At 37.1% G+C, this 11,159-nt stretch overlaps 1 protein-coding gene across 2 annotated transcripts in view; it reads left to right on the top strand.

Annotated features, from left to right (window-relative positions):
- The first annotated feature begins 386 nt into the window (after positions 1-386).
- Positions 387-11,159, top strand: part of LOC110114995 (ankyrin repeat protein SKIP35) — a 16,850-nt gene continuing 6,077 nt past the window's right edge. The window contains exons 1-3 of one of the 2 annotated variants that reach the window (XM_020848074.2): positions 387-548; positions 881-1,863; positions 2,080-2,512. In XM_020848074.2, the coding sequence (XP_020703733.1) occupies positions 1,229-1,863; positions 2,080-2,512 (1,068 nt within the window). In that variant the 5' untranslated portion in view covers positions 387-548; positions 881-1,228. The remainder of the gene's footprint in view (positions 549-880; positions 1,864-2,079; positions 2,513-11,159) is intronic. The other variant, XM_020848073.2, reaches the window with a different exon arrangement.

Genomic DNA, 11,159 nt, shown 5'->3' with positions numbered 1-11,159 from the left:
ATCCTCACCAATTTCAGCCAAATGAACTTTCGATTCCTGAACATTTACATACCCCCTTTCATCCTTTGTTTCCTGTGAGCATTCCGTCTCCTAAATATTTGAAATTTGAAGTTTTCGCAGCTCTTCTCTTTAAATAGATCTCCAATTCTAAACTACACTTCAAAAAAGTATAAAATTGTGGATCAGTCGGATCGTTCGAGTTGAAAGAAATTTAAAAAAAAAAAATTCAATTTGAAATATTCATGTGTCTCCGTCACCTGTAAGTTTTAATTGGAGCCCGCATCAAATAATTTCTCTTTTTTGGTGAAGGATCCCTCTCTCGCTTGTCGCTGTGACTCTCACTTTCATGAAAAATATTTAATTCATTTAATAAATAATTGAATTTACCTGACCTCCATTGTATGGGTGACAGCAAGCTCATGACTCATTTGTTTCGTCACTCAAATTTCTCTTAAAAAAAAAAAAAGCTGTCGTGGTGTTAGCATTGGGCGAATTTTTCCATTTTCCAGTCTCAAGCTCCCTGCTATCGTTCTTCCGATTAGGGCGAGGTAAGAATTTTTGTTTCTCTGAGAAGAAGTTTATTCTACAATTTACCTTTTTTTTCTTCTCAAGAAAAGGGAATGGTTTGATTCTTCTAAAGAGCTGTTGGGTTTCAAGGATTTTTTTTTCTTAATGTGTTATTGTCTCGAATAATGAAGATTGGTTCTGCTTGCATCGCCATTTCTCAATTTCAGGTCTTTTTGCGGTCGGGAAGATTTCTGCCTCCTCTCCTTTTTTATTTGTTTATTTTTTTAGTTCTTGATATCATCTTAAAAAATCGGGTCAAGTTTGCTTCAAGTTTAATTTTTTATTGGCATTTTGTAATGGATTTTCCTTTCAGGTGCAGGAACTGGGCTGTGGCTGGTGTTTTTCTTCTCTTGGTTTTGATGGGCATCTAGGGTTTTAACAGGTCGGCGCTTCCGTAGTTAGATGCTTATTTTATGTGGGAAGCGAGTCACAGGGTTTCTTCGTGAAAGAACTTGGGAGGGATTGCCCTTTCGATTTTGGAGATTTGCGTAATCAGTTGTTTCTCGTTAGCATTTTGCACAGTGATAGGCTAGCCGTTGATTACATGAGCTCTTGATAGCTTGTAAGGATTCTGTGTTGTTACTATTTGTGTAAATTGGGATTTTGCTCTTATCGCATTGGTTAGTCTGGATCTCGATAAACGGTGGATAAGGTGAAGACAATGGTGGCTGAGGAGGAAAACTTGTATTTGACAAAGGAGAGTCATTTGGAAGATCCTTTGAGATCTGAGATGGAGATTGAGGAGAACGTAGTGGTAGCATGTCGGTATACGGATGGTGATGCTTCAACACAGGACAGAGGTGAGGGAAGCAGTGCGGTCTTCTCTCAAGAAGCCTCTCAGGAGAGCAAATATCATCAGCTCCCTAAAAGTTATGGTGGCTGTGCGAAGAAGTTCAGGTTTAGGGTTTCTGAACAGACAGAAGATTCTGTCAGGAAGAAAGATAAGGAGAAAAGTAAGCTGGACAGGAGACTTAGCAGGCAGGATAGGATTGAACTTGGCCGTATGTTTCAAGGTGCAGTGAGCTCCCATGATTGGGAGCTTGCTGAGAGTTTAATTCTCTTAGCCGATCCCCAAACTCTGAATGACGCCCTATGTATAGCACTGGATTCTATATGGTTTTTGAAGATCCGACAAGAACTTGATGGGATCACTGGGCTAATCAAGAAGATTGTCTCTAATGGTGCCCGTGATTTCACAAGAGCGGCCCTAAGAACATCATTTCTTGCTTCATGTGTGTCTGCATGCCAGAGCAGGACAATAAGCTTAGCAGATACTGTTGCTTTCATGGCTCAAAGGTAAATATCTGTGTGTGGTCTGCTTATGCTGCATTTATATTCAAAAGTTTCTGTTTGAGATTTACTTTATGAATGGCAATATCTACGAAGGACGCCATTAAGCATGTTTAACTAAGGCAAAGGAAAATAGTTATGTAAGCTAAACAGAAGGCTTCTAGACTTCTAGTTCATGTTCTAGAGATCACTCACCTGAATATTGTTTGGTTTTTGCTTCAGATTGCATGACCGTCTTCAAGAATGCAACGGGGATGAGATTTTAAAAGCTGAGGCAGGTGCAAAAGTTCAAAAGTTCACTGAATGGGCCTTGAAATGCATTGGGTTTCACTCTCGCTGCCAAGAGAACAGGGGTGAAGGCAATCCCAATACTGCAATTGAAGTGCACTTTCAGCTTTCGGCGTTCAAAACATTCCTGGATCTTGCTGGCAGTAATCTTTCTGGAAAGGACTTCACTGAGGCATTTGATGCTGCATGTTTCCCTCTTACACTCTTTTCAAGCTCTTTCGACCCTGGTTGGGCTTCCGGAATCTCAGCATATTTGATACAAGGGTTGCTAGGAATGTTGGTGGAGGGTGGTGCTGATAATGTCAACCTATGTTTTTTGGAAGCATCTCGCTTTGGTAGTACTGAACTTGTTCGCATCCTGCTTCAGGTAACATACCCTTACCATACTACAGAATTCCTGTGTAGATATTTTAAGTGTTTCACCTTGATTTGTTTTTTAATTATTTCATTGTAGTTATAAAAAGGTTGCTTGTCTTAATAGGTACATTCTTTTTTCTCAATATGAGAATAACTGCGCTCCCTTTAATTCATGACATTGCATTAGATCTAAATAAGGCAGACTTTTAGTAAGCTCTATGATGCTTTAGCATTTCCAGATTTATAGAAGAAAATGCACTATTTTATCAAAACAATGGATTTGCTTAACCGTTCAGACTAGTGTTGATTTTTAGGGGTGTCAATTTCGGGTCACGGGTCAGGTTCGGGTCGAATCTGGAACTGACCTGGCACTATTCGGCTCAACCCGAACCCGACCCATTTTTGTGTACGGGTCAGTTTTGCGGACCCGAACCGACCCGCTTCGGGTTCGGGTCAACCCGACCCGACCCTCTTTGGAATGGACAGCGGTACGCCGGGTCACGCTTCGACATTCGGCAGCAGCAGCGGACTCGACCGCGGGACAGCAGGACGCGCGGCGGACTCGACTTGGGGATGCTGGATCGCGCCATCGCGGGCAGTGGCTGGATCGCGCCATCATGGGCACTAACGCTGCCGAACTGGGCAGCTGGATCGCGGGCAGCGGCTAGATCGCGCCATCGTGGGCACTGGTGTTGTCGAACTGGGCAGCTGGATCGCGGGCAGTGGCTGGATCGCGCCATCGCGGGCAGCCGGGCACTATCGCACTGGGCAGACACATCACGTACTCACGCATGGCACTCGGCAACGAGTCGATGCATGCGGGCAGAATGACGCGGGCATAGCAGGCAGTTGGGTCATTCCGTGTCATTTTCGGGTTCCCGAGTCAACCCGACCCGTTTTTTGAAACGGGTTTAATACCTGAACTCGGGTTCGGGTCAACCAAAACCCGAAATTTTCGGGTCGGATTCTGGTCGGTTTTTGGGTCGGGTCCAATATTGACACCCCTATTGATTTTCATTTCAAATTTCCCATTTTTTGTAATGAAAATTCCCTAGCAGTCTCCCTTACTGGGATTAAGCGAAACTTACATGTTAGCTTAGGTTAATTTACTAAGGATTGACTACTAATTATTCTATTAAAAGTTGATTAAACAAGCTAATGAGGGATAAATTAGCTTGATTATTTATTAGTTTTATGATAATTAATTATTTTTTGTTAGTCCTAGATTGATTATTTAATTTCACTGCCTAATTATTGAGTACTTCTTAGAATAATATGCTTGTCTAACTAGTAAGTATCAATTAAATAAAAATTAATGGTCTGCTTTCTTATAGAGATGATCCATATGAAACTCAATTGCTTTCTTTGAGTATGTTTGGTGTCACAAAGGTGTTGGATTCATTGCTAATGATCAAATCAAGTCTGCTACCATCAAATGGTTATGATGAAGTCAAAGCTCCTTATTATCTTATACTTGTTCAAATCTAAAGATTGGCCCTTGGTTATATTGCTAAACAAACAAGGCCTAAACTATAGTGTTAGGCTATGCTGGATTGATACTTTATGCAGGGCGCCAACAATTGCACAATAGCCCATGTATGTGCTTTTATGGTGTTTACTTCCCTAAGTGGATATATGCTTGTGTGTACTTTTAATCACATGTGCATTTCACTCTTGTACTCTATATTGTACAAATTTGTACACATCATTGTATAAAATTCACTCGTTCATTCATCCTTTGTTTAGCATTCCTCACTCTATGTTCCTCTTACTGCACCATGTTAATACTCCTTGTTTCACTGTGCTGCTTTTTTATTTGCTCATCTTCATTCTCCTATCGTCTCAAATGGAGGCATGATATTGGCGTATGGCATGTTGTTGATGAACTAGGACTTATGGGATCATGTTAAGCAATTTAGAATACTCCCAATCACTGCCCCTGTTGAGATTGATGACTCTGCAATTTCACGTGACTTTCATGCTTTTAATTATCCAATACTTAATAGTAAGTTAAGTGAATGTTGGACTAGTAAAAATGGGAAAATGCATTATTAATGCAATGATGGAATGAGGAATGCGAAAGCAAGCAAGGACAGAGTGAATGGTCGAAGAGAACAAATGAAGGGTTCTTAGCTAATGAGTGAAACCATAAAATGCAAGAGCAAGGTAACTGAGTGTCTAGTAGCATTGTTTAAAATTGCGCAATATGAGGCTCTCCTCAGCACAATTCTAGTGAAAAATGCCTTAAGGCGTACGCCTCAAGCTTTTTTTTTTTATGAGGCTTATGCCTCCGCTTGACTGAGGCGCGCCTTGCCTTACTAGCGTGAGGTATACACCTCACCCGATTTATATATATTTTTATTAAAATTTAACTAAATCCTAAACTAATGTCCCGAACAAATCATGTCTTCATGCACCCCCAAGCCGCAACAACTTCCTCTCAATCACCTCGACTTTTAACCCACCGCATTTGTCGTTGCCACCGCCTGGAATCACTTGACAGCTGCACACCACCTCCACCTCCAAAAATTTTGGAGGATTATTCTTATCTTTATGTTGATGATAAATATTTATGGAATAAAAAGATAATTGAAATAAATGAAAAAGAAACGGGTTGAGAGGCATTGAACTCCACGATATGAGGCAGATGACTAGATGAGAGATAAATTTGTTATGACGATGACTCAAATAAAGGCCCCCTCAGTGGTGACAGTACATATGATTTTTTAGTTGTTGCCAATTATGTCATCTTTTTTTAGGAATATAATATGGATGAGTAAGGAATTAAGAAAGAAGGAATTTGAAGTTGAACTTTATGTTATAGGGTACTTTTTTTTTTTTTATAGGATACTTTTACTTGATTCTTGTATTTCATGTTATTTTGCTCTTGTAATATTTGAATTTCAATTCTTTTTCACGCAATTTATCACTTGTTATTTTACATATGTGCAATTTTTTTTCATATGTATGTCAATTTTTTACTTCATAGTTCAATAAAAAGTGAATATGTCATTTTTTAACATATTATTTGGGTAATATATAAAAAAATACTGTTAACCTTTATTTTCACTTTACATATTTTTTTGATCTTGAGTCTTACACCTCAAAACGTCTTGAGGCTTACGTCTCGCCTCACAAAAGAAAAACGCATCAATACTCAATTACACAATTTTAAACCTTGTCTAGTAGTAAATGAAGTGAATAAGGGCAGTTCTTTTCTGACGAGGTTCTTTCTCAAGTGGGTGAGTTAATAAGTTATGAATTAGAGCAGAAATGGAGGAGCAGTAGAAGTGTGTGAGGCTTGGGAGCAAATATTGGAGTTAAAATTGGAGTAAAGGAGTGAGCGTGGACCAGAGTTAATGGATTTTAAGGAGTATTACTGAAGTGAGCAAGGGTTGGGAGAGAGATGTGGAGTTAAAATGTGAGTTTTAGATGGCAAGGATTAGGACTGACTGATAGAGTTTATCAGGAGGGAGTTTAGAACTAGAGTTAGGAGCTGTCATACCAATGACTCAAGGGATGATTAATTAAGTATTAGTTAATGATCAAAATTAAAATAACTTTGATTAATTAGTTTAATTGATCATCAACTATATTAATTACTTATTAAACAATTATTAGTATAAAGGTGGTTTGGTTAGTCAAGCAATAACTAATTAAAGTTTTATTTTCTGAACAAACAAGTATTAATTTTTTATTTGATATAAGCTATCCTAATTTGTTGGGATTAATTAGAATAATAATTAAATGATTATTTATCGTTGAAGATTTATTTTCTAGTAATACAGTGATTAATTTACAATTTAATATTTAAAGTTATGCACGTGAAAATTTATAGAAATTTAATTAATAACAATGACTTTTTTATTTCTTACTGAGTACAAAAAGAAGCTAATTGATCATAATGATTAATAAAAAATAATCATTTAATTAGTTATGCGCTAATAATGTCAGGATATGCAATTAATTTTATATGATTTTATAATTAGTTTTCTTTATTCCTTCAACTAACTCACATTACCGTCTGCCTTTGATGTGAAATAAAATATGGTTTTTTTGGCGGCTACATGGGACTCTAAAACCTTTTTTTTTTTTTAATTTTTTTTTTTTTTAGCAATATACTTTCACGTTGTTGTGCAAGTTGTTGTGAACCTAACACCAAACTATCAATACACTACTTAAAAGTGTCAGCAAATGTAACAGGCATTTTGAAAAGATTTTATTTTGATGAACTGGAACGCCTTCATTTCATAGATATTATTCAAGGTTTAAAATTGTGCAATCAGGTATTAAGACATTTTTTATTTATGAGGTGAGGCATAAGCCTCAAAATAAAAAAAATTGGTTATATCAAAATAATGTTTAAAAGTTATTTTTTATATAATAATCAAATAATATATTAGGAGGATGACATTAACTTTCTATTGAACTATGAATTAACAAATTGACATACATATGAAATAAAAAGTTGCACAATACATAAAGTGGCAAATGATAAATTACGTGAAATATAATTAAAATCTAAAAATTACAAGAGCAAAATAATATTGAATACATAAATTGCATAAAAGTATCATATAATATCAAGTTTAATTCTAAATTCGTTCTTTCTCAATTCCCTACTCATACATATTTAATTCATAAAAAAGCTTAAATTATTGGCAAAAACTTAGAAAACATCTAATCACTAAGGGGATTTTTATTTGAGTCGTCGTCATAACAAATTGGTCTCTCCTCTGATTCATCCTATAAATTCCAATGGCTCTAAATCTGCTTCTTCATTTATTTCAGTCATCTTCTTCTTTTATAAATATTTTTTATCAACATAAAGATAAGATAATATTCAAAAAAATTTAGAGGTGATGTTGGTAACCAACTTTCAAGTGATTCCTTACGGCGGTTACAACGATGGTGGCTATGGCGAAAATGGCGGGCTGGATATCGAGATAGTCGAGTTGAAGTTGTTGCAGCTTTGGGGTGCATGAATGCGTAATTTGTTCATGGATTTAGTTTAGGATTTAGATAAGTTTTAATAAAAAAAATATAAATAGGATGAGGCGTAAACCTCATGCTAGGGAGGTGAGGCGCGCCTTAAGGCATGCCTCAACCAAGCTGAGGCGTAAGCCTTATAAAAAAGTTTGAGGCATAAGTCTCGAGGCATTTATCACTGGAATTGCGCTGAGGCGAGCCTCATATTACGCAATTTTAAACAATGATACCATTTGACATATCACAAATTCTTTTTATGCGATATTTTCTCATTTTTCCTGTTAAATTTATGTACTTTTTCCTGCTATAAATTTGTCGGTTTACTTGTTTCTTTGCAAAAGCATTTTTTGCTTGATTGGCTATATATTGCAGCACTAAATATGTCATTTTATAAATGAATATATCTTGTTCTGATAAGTGGGGGATAAAAACTTTCTTAGTTGTCAAAAGGCTGATATCTGGATGCATGAATTTGATAAATCCTAAGTTTATCATTTTCTTTTAACATCCTGATGTACGAGGTACTAATTAGTCTTGTGAACTTTGTAATGTATGTAAATTATCTCATAAGTTCTCATAATCTCAAAAATTGTATAGGGCAACCAAAGACCCCAAATTCTTAACATTGATTTTGTGTTTTGGTTAGCTACCACATGACAGCTTGTTAATATTGGAGAGGATGAAATCGGAGAAAATGATGACTTGTTATAGAATACAGCCATTTATGTCTCTATGGAAAAGATAAAATCGGAGATAATGGATATTTAAAGAGAATCTCTCAGAACATCCAATTTTTACCTCATTATTGAAAAAATGCATGCAGTGGACAATAAAGAAAATTTAAAGAACCACTCCCCGCCCCCCGCGGAGAAAATCTAGATAAACCTGAAGAGGAAAGCTTTAGTTGATCCTATTCCTACCCTTTTTGATTGGGTGATAGACATCCTCCCTTTTCTCCATATATTGGTGAAATTATTGCACACTCTATGCTTGTTTTCCTGGTTATGATACACTGCATGCATGATGGGACTTAGCAGTCATGATAAATGGCATGCATGATGGATTCTTGCGTTACATATATGTTGAGAATTAACACATTATACACATTTTCATATATAGCTGGTTAGTGGGTGGGTATAATGTAATTTAATGTAAGCAATCTTCTTAAACTAAATGCATCTTATAATAGGAGCATGGTTAATATATATTATATCAATATTGACTTTTTTGGCCTAATCAATACTTATATTCTTTCCTTATGTGTATTGACCTCTTGAAAGATTTTAAGAGGAATTTTGCCTCCCAAACCTCAATGGTACTATAGAATCCTAGAGATCTGGAGTGTTCTAAATGGGAGTTCTTTCGTATGCATCTACCCTATGCAATTTCATATGATTGGTGAAATAATCTTGAAGATCTCAGAACTTCACAAGCTCACATACATGATATTAAATCTATTACTCAGTCTATCTCAAGTTTAGCCTATCCTAGTCACCTAACTTAAGGGATCCCAATCTTGTGGCCCTGATTGACTGCTAAAATTCCTAGGCCCACTAGCAAACCTGGAACTAAATATGTGGTTTAGTGTTCTGAAAAAAATGATCCGACTTAGCAAACCTGATATTAAAACTTTAATTCAAAATTTATTTTGTATCCCTGAGCATAGTATATCCCATCCCATGAGACCTTGGTTTTATGAAGTCTACTATATTTTTTGAACTCTGGGAAACACATGTTTCGCAGCAATGTACTCTTGATTTGAACTAAAATTTTAAAATTATAACTAATTTTTCTAGAATGATCCAAAAAATTTCAAAATTATAGGATTCCTTTTTGGGTTAGTAGAAGCCATGACACACCTAATTCATTGTGCCTAGTCCCATAGATTAGTTAAGTCACCAACAAAAATCAAATATTTAAATATTCACTAGATATTCTCTAAATGTTAAAAAAATCCAAATTAGACGGAGTTTTCTTTCACATTTCAATTAGGTGTATGTGACCTCAACTTGACCTTGATGGACCATATAATTGGGTTAAATCATCATGAGCCACCTTAAATTTTAAGTATTTATAAAGTAACGTTTGAGTGTTAGAAAATTTCGAAACTAAAATATTAGGCTCCTTACAGATAATTCAAGGATTAGATATAACCAAATTTGCTTAAAAATTATCAAAAATTACTTGGCCAATTGGGTTAACTTTTCAAAATCTAATAAGAACACAAGGAATAATGTCCTCGTCTTAAGGAGGATGCTTGCTTCCTATTTCTATGGGAGTTATCGAAGGCCGTGAAGGTTGGATGTAATGAGATTACTCGTAGAATGCATCACGAGATCTAAAACTATAGCTCAGGTTATGTTAGAATATTTGACTGTAGCATTGTAAAAATTGCATCACCTTTAGAAGAAGCATCAATTTGAACAATCAAGATATAATCAAAACTCATGTCTAGCCGGCTTGCCTATAGGTGAAGTTTATAGAACTCACTCATAACCTTCTTTAAGTTCCAAACATAGTGATGGGGACATCAGTTGGAAAGTCTACCGACGTGGCCGTAGATCTATGGCCACGATTTACCCGATGTATTTCTGATTTTAGTATTGTCATTTTATTTCTGCATCTTCCCTTTTTACCCTTGCTTGAGGGATTGCGTCATGTAGCCCCTTGAGGGTATTTGAGTCCTTTTATTTTATGTCATTGTATTAGGCTATTTATAGCCTTCATCTTGTACTTTTGAGGGGTAATGAATGATATGAAAAAATTTCCTGCATTTTTCTTCTTGAAGCTTTTGTGAGAGCTTGAGAGAGAGTTTGTGAGTTTGGTGGAGCCTAGGAGAGGCCACCCGTCGTACCCAACAGTCACCTCCGGTGGCTCTTGGTTTATCTCCCTTCTTCCTTTTCTTCTACCCACATCCACCGCCGGCCATTCCCCACCACCAACCACCACCTCCTAACCGCACCCACCCAAGCCCAACCTCACCATATCATCAAGAACCCCCACCGTCCCTTCATCCCGCCGGCCTCCACCTTAACCGCCGGCCTCCCCTTTTCCCCACCGCCATCCCCTCCACCAATCACCGGTCCCTTCTTGCCTTCTCCACAATTTTGTTTCAAAATTCAAAGTGGAAGTTTCCAAATTTGTCCAACGCCAAATTAGGAAAGTTTCAATGAGGTTTCAAATTTCAAATTTGAATTTGAACGGATTTGAAATTTTCATCATTAATTAGTCGGAGCAGATTTGGAAACGCATAACTCCTTTTCCCCTAACCCCCACTCCCTCTCTCCATGCCGCCGGCCTCCCACATGGTGCCTAACCCTAGCCTCCTCCTCCCTCCCACCGTCACCTCCTTCCCTCTCTCTCTCTCGTGCATTCTCTCTTTACATGATATTGACTTATGGTCGACTCAAGATGTGATTCCGATCTTGCATCCAACGGTCAAGGCATCGTGAATCTTCTCCACTTTCCGTCGTCGGCGTGATTTCAATCCTTGACGGATCCCTAGAGATTCCTTCTTCCCATAGTGCTTGGTGAAGAAGACCAACGAACGGTAAGTGGTATTTCACAACGACTCTCCGGGAAGGTGATCTTCTTTCTTGATTCACTTACTTTCAAATTCTACTTACTTTATTGAGATTTGTTCAAGCAAGAGATTGTGTCTACTAATT

The sequence above is a fragment of the Dendrobium catenatum genome, unplaced genomic scaffold (assembly GCF_001605985.2).
Source record: "Dendrobium catenatum unplaced genomic scaffold, ASM160598v2 fragScaff_scaffold_542, whole genome shotgun sequence".
Taxonomy (NCBI): domain Eukaryota; kingdom Viridiplantae; phylum Streptophyta; class Magnoliopsida; order Asparagales; family Orchidaceae; genus Dendrobium; species Dendrobium catenatum.
The sequence above is the reverse complement of the archived record's forward strand: the minus strand, read 5'-3'. Positions and strand labels throughout refer to the sequence as shown.